The sequence below is a fragment of the Chiloscyllium plagiosum genome, unplaced genomic scaffold, assembly GCF_037043375.1.
Source record: "Chiloscyllium plagiosum isolate Xiang-an unplaced genomic scaffold, Cpla_swu_hap1 HiC_scaffold_20, whole genome shotgun sequence".
Lineage (NCBI taxonomy): Eukaryota > Metazoa > Chordata > Chondrichthyes > Orectolobiformes > Hemiscylliidae > Chiloscyllium > Chiloscyllium plagiosum.
The window spans coordinates 28,973,207-28,992,230 of record NW_028270158.1 but is presented as its reverse complement, the minus strand read 5'-3'; the positions used below and the strand labels follow the sequence as shown (position 1 = coordinate 28,992,230).

The 19,024-nt window shown below is 37.8% G+C and overlaps 1 protein-coding gene across 1 annotated transcript in view; it reads right to left on the bottom strand.

Moving 5' to 3' along the window:
* Positions 1–19,024, bottom strand: part of LOC122560397 (sodium/myo-inositol cotransporter 2-like) — a 63,632-nt gene that overhangs the window by 31,747 nt on the left and 12,861 nt on the right. The window contains exons 7-8 of the mRNA XM_043711029.2: positions 8,735–8,815; positions 909–1,114 (exon numbers count right to left, since the gene is read on the bottom strand). Coding sequence (XP_043566964.1) covers positions 909–1,114; positions 8,735–8,815 — 287 coding nt within the window. The remainder of the gene's footprint in view (positions 1–908; positions 1,115–8,734; positions 8,816–19,024) is intronic.

Here is a 19,024-nt window from a genome sequence, read left to right as displayed (position 1 = left end):
AAAACCCAGCCTCAAATAAAGGGGCTTCTCCTGGATTCCTTACTGGATTTATTAGTGATTACTTTGTATTCATGACTGCCTAATTTTGGACATACATTTAAGTATTATTTTACTTTTCATATGTTTCACACTGTTGATAAACAGTTTCATGCTGAAATCTTATTCTACACACGATGTCATTTCATGCTATCCAATCTAAGTGCCTTAAAGTTAAGAGATCGCTTCACATGGGTTCTCTGGGATATAATCTAGTACTTGGTCAAGTCCAACAGTATATTAAGTGTGTCCATCAGCAAAGAGCTTGAAACAACATACCCTCTAAGATGTAAATCTGTGTAGCTGCACAGAAATTCTGAATGTACTATATGTCGAAATAGGCTTGTTGCTCACAACCTTGTCAATTCCCCTCGAGGCATTCCTGACATAAAATAGGTTGCAACGTTTATAATGTCATTTTAAACTGCCTATGGACAAAAAGGAGTGCTCAGGGAATTTTGTTGCCTGATCAGTACATAAAGATGTAAATGGTCTGTTGCTGTGTAAAGTCAATAATCTTTCTTTCTCTATGAACTGCACCCAAACTGAGTTGGAATTTCATTTTTAAAAATGACCAAGTGAAGCAGGCTTTGGAGAGCTTCTCAGTGCCCAGTGTTGGTAGCATGCTTGGCACTTGGCTTCATGTTAAAATTCTGTGGAATTATTTAAATCAAGTGGTGTGTCTACAGAAAGGGAATATGAACCATTTTGGACAAGTAGCATTGTTACGTCTAAAATTCTGAGTAGATTTGGAATCTTCTAGTCATGGTGACAGGTTTCTATGTGTGTCAGATGCCTCAGATGATCAGAAAGCAATAACATCAAGAGTTTTTGAACTTTACATACAGAGTGCAGATATATAAATGTGTTACCTGATCTGTGCACCAATACCAAGTAGAAAGAACAGTTATTCCAAATATTACACCTGGCCAGGGAAAGTCCGAACTAATAGGATCTTGAAAAACGTGAAAGGCATCCTCTCTTGGTAGGCCACAGGTTGAGTTAGATTGATGAACATTGGGAATGGCTGTAAAATATTTCTTCTTGAGACCCGCATAGCCATCGACACTTTTAAAAGCTATAAAACATAGACTTAATTTACTGAACCAATCATTTGTTACACTTCCATATAGTCAAATAGATACTAAACCTTTGGCACACTAGTCATATTGTACTGTACACACCCGATATCCAGAAGCACTATCAAAATTATCATTCCTTTGAGATAATTTCCAAGACACAATTTTGACCAGAAAGTTTTGTTTTGTATGAAAATCGTGCTTTAGTAAAATGTTTGCTTCTACCCTTTTTTTTAACTTTTCCTTGCCTCCCCCCATCCATTTTACATTCTCCCTTCTCTGTTCCTCAAGTCAATGGAACATATTGTCCCCTTAAAATTGAAGTTAAATTGAGAGCTCACTCTGAGGGAAACCACTGGTGTGAATTCTTGATATATATATAAAACCAGGCAATGGTGGAAGAAGGGTCTGTGCTGGGACACGTAGTATTTTCGATTCAACTTGCCTATTTTTACACCTTTTGACATATACACAGAACCCATGCACAATTTTGCCTGCACCTTTTGACTTTTCACACAGGGGTCAGATTCATATTGTATTTTTTGAGTCAGGTTGGAGGAAGTGAGGAGTGTGAGTGTGGAGGCAGGCCACCATGTTCTAATGCCCCCAAACATCTTCCTACAATGCCAATTCTTGCCCTCCCCCCTTCAGATCGCCATGCCATCCCACACCTAAACCGTGCTCCTGTCATCTCACATCCCGTCACTCCCTACCCATTCCCCATTTCGTCTCATTAGCCCTGAGATCATACACATGCCACTCGATTACTCCCTCACCCCCAAACAAAGGCAAACAAACTTGACTTGGAAAGAAACAGAAAATAAATAGAAATGTGAAAACTTAAACTGAAATTTCAAAGAGAAAGAAATAGCAGAACATCGGAATTGGATAGAGAAAAGCTGAGATTACACAAGTGGGAAATGCTGCTATAACTTTGAGGATGACTCTGGATTTAGTTCTTGTTTGGATTTGGCCAGAAATATTCATTTCATACCAAAGTTTAGTGTGATAGATGTTGAACTGTATTTGGAATGTTGAGAAAATTGCCATAATTTTGCTGTGGCTGAGATAAAATTTGATGGTTTTACTGTGGAAGGTGTTGGTGAGGAATGTTTGGTGGTAAACTTCTCTCTTTCAGATAAACAGCTTGGAGACTATGATAAAGTGAACATTGCCTTGGAGTTAGTGCCAGAGGCTTACAGGCAAATATGTGGAAATTTTATGAAGAATCATGAGTGAAATTTACCAAAGATAAAGGAAATGGCGTTTATTGCAGAAAAGAGAGACATGGTGTTGAAGCTTTGCAGTTTGATCTCATTGGGACTGACACTGAGTTACAAAGGGAGCAATAACTAATACTGAATCAAAACAGAAAGTGCTGGAGAAACTCAGCAGGTCTGGCAGCAGTTGTGGAGAGAAAGCAGAGTTACCTTTTGGGTTCAATGACTGGACTGGTTGGCCGATGGACGTTAATTGTTCAAAGCATTGCTGGAGAGAATGCACCAAGAAACAATTGCCTCAAAACCAGTGTTTCATAGGTGGTATAGTTTGAGGAATGTTCTATCAGATTTTGAATACCATACAGAAGGTGATGCCAGTGAAAGCACTTAAAAATGCAGTGTCCCTTTGGGAATAACATCTCACCGTGAAGACCAGAAGGTTTCTAAATTGAGAGAAGCTACAGCAATGGCAGAAGACTAAAGAATGACTCATAATCATGTTAGAAACAAACCTTTTTGATATCATAGACAAGCTGAAGAGTAAGATCTGATTACAATGAAGAAAATGATATGTGAGGGCTAAATGTTAGAAATTAAAAAAAAACCTGTGTCATTTGTCAGGGCATTCAGTATTCCCCCCAAAAATCTGTCCAGTGAGTAAAATAGATGACAAAACTGATGTGTTCTCTTGCATTTACTACTAAAGTGGAACAAAGTGCAGAAAATTGTGGAAATTTTCTTGTTTATAGTGGTGTCCTTTTTCTTGTCTCATGAGGGAGGATAAACAATTATAATTCTAAAAGCTGCAGGGTTAGCACAATCTTTAATATTGGAAGGCAGCAGGAATTTCCCTCCAGATAATTTGTTAAACAAAAACATTTTGTTACAGCGTATTAATGGGAATTGCATACCCACACATTTGTATGGAGTTAATTTAGAATATAGCTTACTTAATAGTTCTGTAATTGTGGGGATGGTTTGTAAGTGTCCAATTGATGGCATGGATTTTTTATTAGGAAATGGTTTGACTGGGGATAAGATGCTACCATCTTCAGCAGCTTGAGAAAAGCCCATTAAGACTGTGGAAACTGATGTTCAAGAAGAACTGAATAACCTAAAAGAATCCATGAATTTTTGGAACCCTGCTGCAAGAATTAATGTTTCGACTAAAGATGTGTCCAAAGAGTCACCAACTCAGCATTCTATTTTCCAAAGGATATAGGAATATTAGGCTGAAAAGAAAGAGTTAATGACAGTTGGAGGTAAGTTAAAAGTGACTTCTATGTGGTTTTGATTTCTATAGAAACCGATAATTTTTAAAAAGAAATTCAAACTTCCAGTTAATGGCTGAAAGGATGACATGACAAAACTTTGTATTTTAACACTTTTATTCATAATAATAAAAAGAAAATTCTGTGGACTAAACACTATCTTTGGAAATAACTTGTGCACAAAATAGAGTATTTCCCTTTCTTTTTAGCATAAGACACTTAGAGCCATACAACATGGAAACAGACCATTGGATCCAACTAGTCTTTGCCAACCATAATCCCAAACTAAACTAGTCTCACCTGCCTACGCCTGGCCCACTTCCCTCTCCACCAAATGCTTTCTAATATTCTTTAAGTGGCCATTCAATTCTCCCAGAATTATTCCCAGGTGAATCTTCTTTCCTAAAGGGTTTACTTCTGCCAACTTCCCTCCTCAGCCTAGAAAATTTTAACCTCAGTATTGTCTTTCACTGAGTTTTCTCTCTCATAGATTCTTCTTCTAGCATACACTAGTCCCAATCTTACAGCTTTGTTTTAATTCCCCATGAATTTGGTCATTGTGTTATTCAAGTGTGCTCTCACCCACATTCCTGTGTAATAAAACACAGCTTCCTATTTCTTAAAGCTGCTCTCCCTCTCCCGAATCCTGAAAGACTAACCTTTCCTATGAGTTTTCAGGGATATCTTAGATCCTAACCCTTCAAAGTTCATCTCTATAGCATTATGAATCACTGAGACCTTGTATCCAGGTACAAAGACTGATTAGTTATCCCCGGGAGCCTAACTTTCCTTCTTTTTCAAAGTAAATGGGCAGGTTAAAGAAGATTCACTTATGATCCAAATTTTCATCACTTTTCTGTACTTTGGAGACTCACAGCCTATCCACTTTAGCACTCAGGCTGCCGCTACTGTCTCCAAGTGTAAACACCTTACACCTAATTCTCAGTAAACAATCAGGACTGCCTAGACTTTAGAAAAGATCACATGATCCTTTTACATTTACCTTAAATTAAAAATCTTAAAAATTTCATTATTGTAACACCTCCCCCTTTGAATAATGAAGAATTGCACCATTGTGAAGGGTTCTTATAGATACCATTCAAAGTACAACTTATAACATTCTATACACTTTGATAACTAACTTAGTTCACACAGCATAAGTAATATTCTTCCGACCCCCCTCACTCCCAATCCCCACACTGTCACATTTTCTTTTAAACAGCACATCTTCGTAGATCATAACATTTTATCTGCATTAACCCAAATACATGTTACAATTAAGATTTAAAGTCACTCAATATTGTTTTTTAAAGTTGTTCTCTCATTGTGAGGATTTGTTTTACAGCTAGTAACTCCACCTTCTGCGATGCAGCATTTGTAAAAATCTTTCCACATGATGATTAAGGTTCATATTGTTTCCATGCTCTTGGTTAGTCATTTGTATCCTTGGATTGATCAAGAACAGCACTGCTGATTTCTGACATTTCCTCTGGCTTTTGAGTACCAACAGGTGAAAAATGTAGGTTCAGAACAAATTCTTTGTTGTAACCCTATTTGCTCTGTTGATCCAGCATTTTCTTTGCTTCTTCTTTAACACTTTGCAGTGACATCAGTAGCTGAGTCCTTAAATTTCCATTCTCTTTCAGAGATATAACTTCTATATTGTCCATACATAAAAATTCTTTCAGCTGGCTACTATCCAATTATCTTGCTCATGTGTAAAACTATGGTTCCCTTGCTGCTTTAAGCATCTCGTTGAGATTAGATCGATGTTTGGATAAAAATTCTGATATTCCTTTTTATTTAAATTTGCAGTTTTCTTTTACATTCTGTCTGTCTTTGTCTGCCAACTTTAGCACAAACTTTGTTCAGTTCTTTCAGAACAACAGCCATAGCTTCTTAACTTCGAAATTTCATTTTCCAATTTAGGACTTAAGTCTGTCATTGTAGTTCTACAGTAACAGCAACAGTTACAGCAAAGAAATTTTAGTTTTAACAACTGTCTTTAATTGTTCATCTATTAGTCTGGAATTCTATTGCTGTATTCTGTTTTGACACCGTTGACTTAGGATCTGGAGGCAGCTTAATTGAGACAGATCTAATTCATTTCCAGCTGGTTTTACCTTTTTGCTGTCAAGCTGATTTACTCTCAGAAGTCTGAGCTTTGATTCTTTGGACACATCTTTAGCTGAAACAGTACTTTCTATAGCAGGATTACAAAAAGTCACTCATTTCTTTGGTTTATTGTCAGTTTCAATGGACTTGCCTACCATCTCTGGCAACAGCAGCAGTTTATCTCCCACAAGGTCATTTCCTAGTATGAAATCAACATCATTAATAGGTAATTTCCACACCACTCCAATAATAACAGATCTATTGACTAAACAGCAATTCACTCTACAATTTAAACAATTTTGATTAATATCCCTCTTTTAATATATTTTAAATAAGTAAACTTTCTCTACAGAGAAATTCATATCTTTTGACAAATCAGGGATTTAACTAACTTCATTTCTCAAAGGTCAACAGCTTTTTATGCCTCTATCTGACACCAAACATTCAAATATAAAAATATCCTATATTCCTCTATGTTCTGATTATACCCAATATAAATATATTAGATTGTATAACTTTGCCACAAGCTAAACTCTCAGAAATACTAGATATACACACAAAAACTACCAGCTTTCAACTTACAATAGGCTGCCTTCATGTGCCCTGTCTTATGGTTACACATCTGATTATAAGTTGTACCTCAATTGTCTTAGTTAATACAAAAGTATGTTTTCTTTAGTTCATTGTATTAGTTGTCTCCTGAATAATGTTTGATTTCTGTTGATTTTAGTTGGTTTGGTATATTAAATGTCTTAAAGCCTGAAAACATATTTAGATTCATCAATCAGTGAGAAATCCATCTATTTTAAGAAGTAATTAGACTCTGCTGTTATCATAACAAAACATGGAGTTGGGACTAAATTTTACAAATGTATTTTGCTTTGTTGGAAGTCAGCTTCTTCCGAGAAAAGATCTCTTAAGTTGGTATTATGGATAGTATTAGCATTTCTGGGAAAAAGAGATACACTGTTGAAGCTTTTCATCTTGCTCTCAGAGTTACAAGAAAAACAAAATTTTGGTACTGAAATTTGGTATTCTTGCAATTCTGTCCTGAGGTGTGCAGGATCAGAGCTTTGACAGCATACCTTTTAGCAATTCTAAACTTCTGTACTAAAAGTAACTATAAATAAGCTCATTGTTTAAATTTCTATCTTGTATTGTAGTTTTAAATATTTATACTTCATCTATCATGGGTTAAATAAAGTTTCAGCAGGCTACAAAGGTAGAACAGCAGTTCCATTTGTGTCAATCTTGACACACCCTGGTGAACTCCTAAATCCTGCCAGATTTGGGCGTTCCTTAATCAGTCAGAAATTGGAACTCCTGGATTGTTAGATCAATCAGAAAAAGACTTGTAGAAAATTTCTTCAACTGTATTTATTTAGTTCTTAAGTACACAGGCAGCACAGTTGCTCAGTGGTTAGCATTCCTGCCTTACAGCACCAGCGACCCGGATTTGATTCCAGCCTCGGGTGACTGTCTGTGTGGAGTATGCGCATTTTCCCCGTGTCTGCGTGAGTTTCCTCCGGGTGCTCCGGTTTCCTCCCACAGTCCAAAGATGTGCAGGTCAGGTGAATGAGCCATGGGAAATGCAGGGATAGAGTAGGGAGTTCGGTCTGGGTGGGGCACTCTCCAGTGCGTTAATATAGACTGGATGGGCCAAATGGGCCTGCTTCCACACTGTAGGGATTCTATGATTCTATCAGTAAGAAACACTTTACCACATATGGTTAATGAAGAGGTTTGTGGAACATATGCTTCAAGAGCTAGTGGGTACCTAACAGGCTAGGAAAGAATGATGAGGGCAGAGATCTAGTAGCAGTAGTCTCTCTCCAACATGTAACTGCCTTTCCATATGGATTTCCAATATTGGACAATTCTTTCCACATCTTGAAGAAGGGTAGCTCTGGAATTGTTGAGAAAATGGTTGTCAAAAGGAGTAGGGTTAAATGCAGCAGTGTCACAGTAATGGCTGATATGGTGCTAAGAGCACATTTGCTTTGTTTTTGACCTCTAAACACCCAAATTCTAGAAGTTCAATAATAAAGCAGCATAGAAGCTTCTGGGGAGGAAAGAGATCAGCAAGAACTTATGCTCTTTGCCAAAACCAAATGTATGTGAGAACAGGATTCCAGTGCTAGAAAAAACACAGAAAAGAAACATTTCCTGCTGTTACTGTGGACAATAAAATAAATTCAGCCAAGGATTAAGAATAGATGTAGTTTGAAATTTTCCGTAGCACTGAATGGAGCAGAATTTGACTGTGCAATAATGTTCAAATTGGGTGATTATTGGAAGCCCTTATTCGAACTCTTGTGAATTTTTATTTCAATTTGATTACTTTGTTAAAATCTGATGACCAAAGGACAGTGTGAGAGAGTTTATGACACAAGAATAATGTAGTAAAACAGAACTGGGAGTTGAAGCAAAGGGAAAGCAAAAAGAGAGTGAAATCACAGGCAGAGGCAATCCCTGCAGTGTGTGAGTTATCAATAAAATATATGAGGGGTTGGATTATTTTGATCTCCTCACCAATGTGTATTTAAAGACAGACTGTAACAGGCAAATATCGGCTCCCCCCCACCCCTGACTGTTTTTAAGTCTGGTCGGATTTCCCAATTGAACGATAACACTAGCAACCAGAACTTCCATCTGAAATGGAGTTAAATCTCATGGATAAATTTGAAATGGGATTACATGATGCCATTTCGCTAATCCCACTTCCTGCTCCTGCCAATAGACTACCTGCAGGCCCTCCTGAGTAAAGCTTTTACCATCTTTCAGAGACATGCTTTGACAAACAGTTGCGAATCCTATTATTGTTATTCTAGCTCCCGAAATTAAGTCTTTCAGAGACATTAAACTAAGGGAGGCTCATAGAAAGACATAGATTTGAAGAATAGCTGATAGGTTCCCCTCTGTATGCCAATTAACTGTTGAGAAAGTTATTTTCCTAAATTCTAATGTAGGAAACGAGGACACATAACAGTAACAAAAACTCAAATATGTGTACCAAATATCGTGAGAGTCAGCGATCCAGCCAGAATGATCACTGTCTGTAGTGTATCTGTATATATAACAGCAGCCAGCCCACCTGTCAGAAAAGGGAGAGCAGAAATAAATCCTCAAAACAAACTTGATTCAAAAGTGCATATAATTGAGAATGCGTGAGAGCATATATACAGAGTTTGCAACCACGCGACTGTTTCCACTTCCAAACCTGTATGCTTGCACATAATTATACAGGAGTGCAGACTCAGATCTTTTATCTGAGTTCATGTCTTCCAAATATTTATTTGAGATTTTTATCTTCATTTATGTTTTTGCTTATGTCTTTACTTATGTATGTGTGCAACTGTACACGTGTGTACATGAATGTTTATTTCGGACATGGGAGTTTGTCCGTGTGTGTTGGTGTGTGCGTGTTTATGTGCGTGTTTGTTTGTGCGTGTGTGTGTGTTCGTGTTTATTGATGGAGTCAGTGTCCTGTTTGTGGCAGGTCAGGTTTCACACTATCCCTTGGCAGGTTCCTAAGTGTAATACATTTACATGCTGTGAATACTCCTTGTGTTGAGGCCTTTTAAAAATTATGTCAAGATTTCTCAAGATTATGTCAGTGATGAACGTGAATCTTACGATACCGCAAATCATAGTGCATGCTATCTTCAAAGCCCAATTCTGTGCCTTCCAAACTTTTCCTGTTGTTTCACATATGCCCTCATCACCCTTGACCATTTAACATAGCCTTACAGCTTCCCTCTGTAATGACACCCAGCACAACTGGCCTTCCCTTCTCACATTATCATGCACTCAAACACCAGCTATTAACTCCATCAGTCCTGAGCATCCATTTAAAACTGCTAATAAACTTGTTCCTCTCCCTCCTACTGCAGAGTCATGCGAGGAAAACTGCTGACCTTAAACACAACTGCTCAAAGCTGACTGGCTCACGCCTCTTGGCATGTAAGGTTTGCAGATTCAAGGTGGAGGAAGCCACTTTTATGTGTGGACAATGTGAGGAGTGAAGGTGTTTACTCCTTATTAGTTCTTTGGATATGAATCACGGATAAGCATATTCCCTGCTCTTATGGCTACCCATTCAAAAGAGTTCACTTGCTTAAATAGCCAAGAGGATCAAATATTGCTGAAATATTGGAAGCAGCAGGAAAGGATGCAACAAGGGGAGAGCTGATGTGAGCTGTCTGATCAGGATGTATCAGGAATGCAACTCTCCATCAAGAGCTAACTACATGCAGATGTTGGAGGAGCATTACAAAAGTAAAATGATGATGAAACTGTCATTGACAATGTGGAATCTTCAGCAAGACCCGAATCCGTGTGGATTTGGTGGGAACTGCGATGCTCAGTTTCTTCACCAGTGGTGGCTTCACATGTGAAACGGGTGACAGATGTGGTCTATTACAGATATAGATGAACAGAGGAGGTGACCAATGCACAATTCCATTGTGCCAATATCTCGATCCATTTCTCCACATATGATGGCAGCCAGATGCTAGCGAGGGCATCGCTGGAGGCGAGATGGCACCGAAGAGTGGCAACTTTAGTTTCAGTGGTGGTGGCATGGCAAAGGGGACTTGTGCCTAGTACAAGGTGGAGCACTTAACAAGGAGGACTGTAATGTTGAACATGTTTCCTTTATTTCTTTATTTTTCTGCCTTTAATATTCTATGTTTTAGTTTCTTTTTTCTTTGTTTTAACAGAAGAGTGGTGAAACTATACAACACTTTTCTAACAAAATACACATGACAATTAATAAATCAAATCAAATCAAGATGATCATTGACTACACGTTTGACCATTAGCAATCTCTGGGATCAGATATGTACATTGTTCTTATTCGCCCATGGGATGTGGAGAATGTTGGCTGGGTCAGCATTTATTGCCCATCCCTAGTTGCCCTTAGGAAGGTGGTAGGGAGCTGCCTTCTTGAACAGCTGCAATCCATGTCCTATAGATTGACCTACAATGTCCTTAGGGAGGGAGTTCCAAGATTTTAACCCAATGACAGTGATGGAATGGTGATATATTCCCAAGTCACATTTGTGACTTGTGAAGGATTGCACCTCTTAAATGTATAGCTGACAGGAGATGACAGTTGAAGGATCATTGTGGTGTGTGCATCTTTCCCAGGGAGCTGTCACAAACATACATCTTGCACCATCAAAACTCCCAGAGAATTTTCAGCCCTAGCCCAGGCTAATGGTTGGATCCTGGGCAATAAGGGCCATCGATACCTGTGAGGCAGCCCATAAGTATAACAAAAGGGCTGTACAATCAGATTCATACTTTCACCACAGCAATTACTGAACACACCACCGCCTTATCTAAAACTACTTCTGCTGCTTTAACTGATTGAGATAGACTCTGCATTGTTTGTCATCAGCAGCTGTACCTGATCTTGCAACCAACACAAACATTACCGCAGGATTGGAGTGAGGAGCAATCAGTTCTCCTCAATTGAAGTTGAATTGAATTTGAACCTGAGGAGGAGGCCATGAACATGTATAACCCTTTAATAGATGCCAGGCTGCAAAGAGACATCCCACAGGATTCTAGTGACAATACTATAGATATACAGTTTGCCAGTATTCCATTGGCAGAACTTTATCATCTGCCTGCAATGCAGCTGTATGCCTGCCATTCTTCCTTGCAGAATAACCAAAAGCCAGGGTTCTCTACCATCCAGAATAAAACAGGCAGTGGAGCTTTGTTCCCCAAACTCTTAACTTCACTACACTTGGACAACAGATCGTGATTTATCTCATCCAGCTCCATCTTCAAGATGCACCTGAGTTATACCCACATAAGGTGATCTGCAGCAATCTCCTTTAGATTATAAACAGAGATTGAATGAAGTGGAGGATGGTGAGGTGCAGCTGTTGCATTGACTAGAAAGTACAAAACTGCAAACTCACACAAATGTTCTGTGAAGATTCACGTAATTACAAACAGTCTACTTCAACAATTAATGCAATGTCCTTATCTACTCTGGAACCAGCAAAGCGTCTAGGTTAGAGTGATGCTGGAAAAGCACAGCAGGTCAAGTAGCATCTGAGGAGCAGGAAAATCGACATTTCGGGCAAAAGCCCTCCAGCGTGCCAACGATGAGGCAAGCCATTCAACATAGCTGTCACATTTCCAAAATCCTGACAAATTATTATTATATACATATGGATATAGCAAAAGCAATATATTTTGAATGTATTTACCAATGAGGTATATTCAGAATGATCACCATGCCACTTTCCTGCTCCTGATGTTAAAGTTTACATTTCTGGAACGATGTGCTAGCCTAACAGCAGCAGCTGAGGTAGAAACGTTCTGTTCACTGGATTGTCCTGTTACCTCAAGATCATGTCAGGCAGCTCTGGACATGTGAAGCCTTGAGGGCTCTGGCATGAGTGCAAGGATATAGCCCTTAGATCAGCTGTTGGAGCTATTGGGGTCAATGGTAGAGGGAGTGAGGAGATGTCACAAAACTTAGTACAGTCCAGAGGCGAACACCTTAGGGCCAGCTGGTATGTGCTGCTTTTTCATTTCATTCCATGGTGGCAACTCCCTCTCTCCCTGAGGAGGAAGGATTCCTGATGATAGATCCTGCTTCTTTGTCCTCTTCTCATTCAACCATCTATTGGGTTAGGCACATGCCTTGCGTGATGGAGTACACACCCAAGTGTCTATGGGGTGAACGCTCAGCCTGGCTTTACATTGTGGTGAGCATCCTTTCCATGGAAGAAGACATTTTTAACTTGCATGGGAAGTGGCAGAACTCAGGATAATGCAGGCTTCTCCAAGTTCCACACAAAGCTGCATGTATCTCTGCCATCTTTACCCCTGACTTCTATTGCATGTTCTGTAGACCTTTTGTGGTTGTGACCAGAGGCCCATCATCAGAGCATGGTGATTTTATTTTCTCAGAAAGAATAACCACAATTAAGATAGAAGAAAGGTTAGAAGTCTCACAATAATAAGTTATAGTCCAACAGGTTTATTTGATTTGGAGATGCCGGTGTTGGACAGGGGCATATAAAGTTAAAAATCACACAACACCAGGTTATAGTCCAACAGGTTTAATTGGAAGCACACTAGCTTTCGGAGCGACGCTCCTTCATCAGGTGATGACAATCACCTGGTGTTGTGTGATTTTTAGGTTTATTTGAAATCACGAGCTTTCGGCATGTTGCTCCTTTGTCAGGTAAAGTGAAGAAAAGCATACAGGCATAGAATTTATAGGCAGAAATATTTTAAAAATCATACAAATGGTGTGAATAGGGTGTCGATAGGCCAAATAACAAGTCTCTGCAGGTGATCAAAAGTTTGAGTAAACTGCCAACAGCTGAATAGCATGTGAAGAGATGACCTATGATCTGATTAATTGAGGCAGAGAAATAATTACAAATAATAAAAATTAAATGATGCTGGAGATAAACCAAATGTCCGCAATAACATGTTAGGTATAAGATCAAAGGAAAGCTTTTTGATATAATTGACATCCAAGTTTATGCCTTGACACAAGATCACATTGAGTGGGGAACAGAGGCATTTTTAAATATATAGTGGCGTTCTGAATTGTTGTAACTCAATTATGATGTAGTAATCATAATGCGCAACATAAACACAAAATTAGTAAAGGACAATGAGGAATGCACATAAATTAAAACAGTCTGGATCAAAAAATGAAAAAGGAGAGAGACTGATATAATTTTGTCAAGAAACTGATCTTGAACACTGTTGGTTTCGTGGCCTTAAAGGCTTTTGAGACAGTTTCAAGGCTTTAAATAACAATGTGTACAATACATGAAAATCCAAAGTTGAAGGGTGTGCACAGTAAGGCAGCATCTGAGGTGCAAGAGAATCGACGTTTCAGGCATAAGCCCTTCATCAGAAAGTCCAAAGGGAAACATCAAAAGAAATTGCTCCGGAATGCTGCTGTGGGGGAGTGGGTATAACCTACAAAATCAACCTTTAGGATACAGCAGGCAGGCAGACTGGAAAAAAAACACTGTTCAAGCTGACGGCTGGAGACGGTAGTTTCAGAACTGAATTGGAGCTGCAAGAAAGCTGTTCTAAAAGCTAAAGCAACCAATCAGACCAGGGAAACAATTTTGAGGTCTGAACAGCTTTTACCAAAAGTCAATTTCTTTTAGAATTGCAAAGTCCACTGCTGCTGTTTTGAAAATGGGACAAGCTGCAAATCAGATATTTTGTTTTAAGTTAAAGAAAAATTAAAAGAAGAACATTTAAAAACCTTGAAATTTGTTTTAAATGACTCAAAGTTTCACTGCAGCAGATGAAATCATCACCCTGAGACCTGGACACACCAGGAGATTACTTATGTGCTATAGAGACCTGTTAACCCATTTGTTAATGTAACAAGTTGAACTTTCTTTTAGAAAGCAGGGAAAGGTTGTACATGTACCTTTGACCTAAAGACACTTTACCATCAAGATGCCAGGTGTTTTGTGAATATATGGCTGCAACTCTATGTCTAAGTTAGTCTAATTGAGAGTGTGCAGGAAGAACACACAGTAACCAATTGCTCTGATGTAATGCTTGTTTAATAACTTATAATGTGCTTTACTATTTTAAATGAACTAAGCCATGCACTTAATCAATCCTTTGGGGAGTGATTGATTCATGTACCAGGACATTCAAATCCCTCTGTACCATCAAATTCTGCAATGGCTGCCCATTTAAATAGTATACAGCTTTTCTGTTCTTCTTTCAATGCTTCAAGCAACATTATAAAGCAGCAAAAAAAATTCATAAGCACCCAAGTGTGAATATAATTTTAAAACCTTTTGTCTCCTTGCACAAGAACTAAGTTGAAACTGAAAATACCAAAAAGGAGAAAAATGTGAAACCATTTTGACCTTAACATGATGAAGTATGCAAACACCATTGTGACATTCACTCAAAGGTACAGAACAATTATGAATGTCTCTGGAAGCAGAACCAGCAATGGTACATAGAACAGAGAACGTTACAGTGCAGTACAGCCACTTCGGCCCTTGATATTGCACCGATCTGTGGAACCAAGGTCTCAGAAGGAGAAATAGAAGGCAAATGGAAAAACATTAAATGGACTGTAAAGGACGTGCAACCAAAACAGAGACAAGCAATAGATGACAAACAAAATATTTAAAATGATGCTAAAGAGGGGAAGGAAAAGAAATGTACATGAATATGATGAAATTGTTAAGAAAATGAAGACTGCATTGAATGTTTGAAATGTTTTGTATAGGTTGAGCCGATATTCAGTGGAGTTTAGGACAATGAGAGGTCATCTTATTGAAATATATAAGATCTTGATGAGACTGGAAATGGTGGAGACCTGGAAGATATTTCCGCTTGTAGGATAGATGGAACTAGGAGGCAAGGATTAAGAATATGGGGTCTCCCTTTTAAAACAGAGATGAGGAAAATTTCTTTCTCCTCTGAGGGTCATTAGAATTTTCTTTCCCAAAGGCAGTGAAGGCTGACTCTTCAATTATATTCAAGGCTAATTTAGATTTGTAACAGATGGCAAGGATAATGAGGTGCAAACAGAAGAATAGAGGTGAGACAGCAATCAGATCAACCATGACTTGATTGAATGCTGGAGTAGGCTGTTAAGAACTAAATGCCCATTCCTACTCCTCATTCCTATTTTTCTGAGTCCCTATGTAGGCAGGCTAAAGAGAAATGGTATAATGACATGTGTAATGAAGTATTGAAGCTGGAAAGAATTCAGATAATGAGATTATCCACCAGAAGGTAAAATCTTTAACAGATAGAAATACAGGGACAACATAAAATAATGGATGCATAAAAGTCAAAGACTGTGATATATCATTTGAAAGTAAAACAATAGCAAAACAATGGTTGCAATACTTATTCAATATATAGAGACAAAGACGAACCAAATTGATATCAAAGGCAGGGAATTATTTGAAATTGATGACCACAGGAAAAGTTCGAGACACAGATGAACAACAAAAGAATAATGAACACCTTGGAAAGACAGATTAGAAGTGATAAAGAAATTTATGATCAAAATATACCAAGTGATTTAAGATATTCACTGTTTAAGTAAACTAAGAATCCTCATGCAATGAAATACAATGATTTTTGAACAATAAGCTTAATTAGTCATCTCAGTAAAGTTATCTTGAAAATCATATTAGAAAGAATCAATAATACATCTGAAGTAGAAATTGATGAAAAGCATTCTGGATGTAAACCTGAAATAGGAACGAGAGACGGAGTATTTAAACTAAGAACAATCTTCGAAAATCTACAAGAAAACAAGAATGTGTGTTTCATGAGCTAAGAAAAATTTTGATTGTATTTATCATGAAAAGTTCTTGAAGTTTACTGAATTGTGACTTTGACAGTAAAGATGTGAGATTTATCCATCACCTATATTGGAACAAAAAGCAAGCATCAGGTGAGAAAAGGGGCAATCATGTATTGTTTCATTTAAGACAGAAGTGCAGTAAGAATGTATACTATCAATAAAATTATTCAATTCATGCACAGAACAATATTTACTGGATTAGATGTATTTCATGATAAAAATTTGCAGCAAAAGCATGACAAAACTGGCATGCTGATAATGCAACATGTAACGCAATATGTAAAATCAGAAGAAGCCCTACAAGATATTGTAGAGTAAGTACATTCTAGATACTTAGAAATGATAGTTCAAAGCAACATGTTAGAAGAAACTAGATTTAAGACTGAAGTGGATGGTGTCACAATGGAACATATTGTATATTGGACACATGATAACAGAAGATGACAAATGTGATGCAGCAATTAGAAGAAGATTAGAAACAACCAGAAGTTATTTTGCGAAGATGAATGATGTGTTAACAACAAGAAAACTCACGGTTGTAACAAGGGAAAACTCACAAGACTGTGACATTCTATCCACCATCCTGTATGCTTTAGCAACCTATACAAGTGAGACCTGTGGAAGGAAATGGAACTTTTGAAATGTAGGTGTTAAAATGTATACTAAAAATTCTATATATAAACCATAAGACAATTGAAGGGGTGTTTCAAATAGCGAGAGCAAAACAAATCCTAAAAATTGACATTCAGAAAAGAAAATATCAGTATTTTGGCCATTGATCAGATTTGAAAAATAACAAAGATGTCTCCTAGTGGGCAAAATGGAGGAGGCAGTAGAAGGCACTGTTGGATGACAGAGATCATATGGTGGTTGCAGAGGAGCTATAATGATGTGTGAGAATGACACAAGACAGAAGAGCAGGATATACCACAAAAGCATACCTCCTGGCAGGAGTAACTATGCATTGGTAACAGCAGAGGACAATGTCTTAGTTGAGCTGTTTCATAAGTAAAACAAACTTTTTTGTTTTTACAGCTGCTGCTAATGCATCACATTCTTCACTCATTAGGTGTCTCACAGTTTGCTTTTGTCCACCTATTAATTGTTGGGATTGTCATGGTTTCATCGCTATTTGGATTAAAAGCAGAGTAAACCTCTAAGTGACAATTTTAGTTATATGCTATATGGGCTTAGTGTTGAGCTTACTGGGGGGTTGAGGATCTTATCTCAGGAAAACTAAAGAACAGGTAAGACCACAGTTCCCAGCAAAGTTATGTTTGTGATAATTTGACAAACATTGGGCAATTAATAAAGTTTCAATAGATGAGTTATGTGTGATCAAGAATGTTAAGCTGATCCTCCCTCAGAGTGATTAAAAAATAGGAACTAGAACAGATAGATTTAGCTCTTGGGAGATCTTATCGTAGCCGATATTAGATTGTGGCTAACACCAAATTCTATTTAACCAGTTTGATCCAATTGATACCATTTCCTAATAAAAACCTGCTAATCCTAGTCTTCAAAATATCAATTGTTCTCCAATATCCTCAGCATTTTGGGGAGAAATTTCAGTTTTCTAGTACTAACTTCAAACAAAATTCTTGTCTCTGCTACTAAGATCATTCTCAAGACCTACTCAGACTTTTGGTACCATATACTGGGATGGTGGACAGTCTTGAATAGATTTAAAATTGCATTGATGAAGGATACTTTTAATTTTAATTGACATCCCATTCCAGATAACAACTTACCTTAGTTAAAACTCACACAACACCAGGTTATAGTCCAACAGGCTTAATTGGAAGTACACTAGCTTTCGGAGCATCGCTCCTTCATCAGGTGGTTATGTCCTCCACTACCACCTGATGAAGGAGCGACGCTCCGAAAGCTAGTGTTGGACTATAACCTGGTGTTGTGTGATTTTTAACTTTGTGCACCCCAGTCCAACCCCGGCAGCTCCAAATCACAACTTACATTAGCATACAGAGCATTCCACAAGACAGGAATCCTTAAATGCATCTTTATGAATCACCTCAATCACTTCCAAATCACAACTTCCAAAATCACACCATCTGTCTGATTGTAAGTGGTTCAAAACTAGAAAACACAATCTAGTATAATGCCCGAGTGAGAGTGTGCTACATTGTGTCATCTTTGAATTGAGACTCGAAGTAAAGTCACCATTTTCATGTTCGGGTGAATATTAAAACTTCCATGTTATTAGAAGAAAAGCAAAACATTTTAATGTAATGCTAGTCAGTCCCTGGCTCAACAGTTTTCTATAGTGAATAACTAATTGTATTGGAAAAATCAGTCACAGTAACTTCCACCAGAAAAGATGTTCTATAGACAGATTGGTATATTCTTAGTCATGAGTCACTGTAGGCAATCATTTGCAAAGGAATTAAATGACCACAAAGATGGGAATACTAAAGAAATGGAAAATAGTTTATGGCAACACACTGACACAGACTGGGTGGACTGTTTCTATGTTTTAACATGCCATGATTCTGAGAGGCTTGGAAATGGTTTTACTTCTTCTTGTCTTCTTGAAACACTCTCAATTTTATGACAAGGTAGATATACAGTCCAACCTCTGACCTGTTTCCTCCATAAGCAAACACAATCACTGAGAATGGGCGAACTATTACATGGTCTTATGATATTACAAAAATCTTTTCCAAGTTCTTTACAGTCTTCATAGTTCTGAGTAGTATCACTTCTGATCAGGCCAATTTGAGGTCATGGTCAAATTCTTACCATTGCACAAGGAATTTCATAAAACAACTCTCTCAAGAAACATAATTCCTGATGTACAAAAGGTAAGTTGTTTAAAAATGCATCACTTAATTGACAATGCCAGCTGAGCGTTTTAGTAGAGAAAACACTAATAAAGTAATAGTAATAGATTGTTTTATATGTTAGGCTGGGTGACAGACCTAC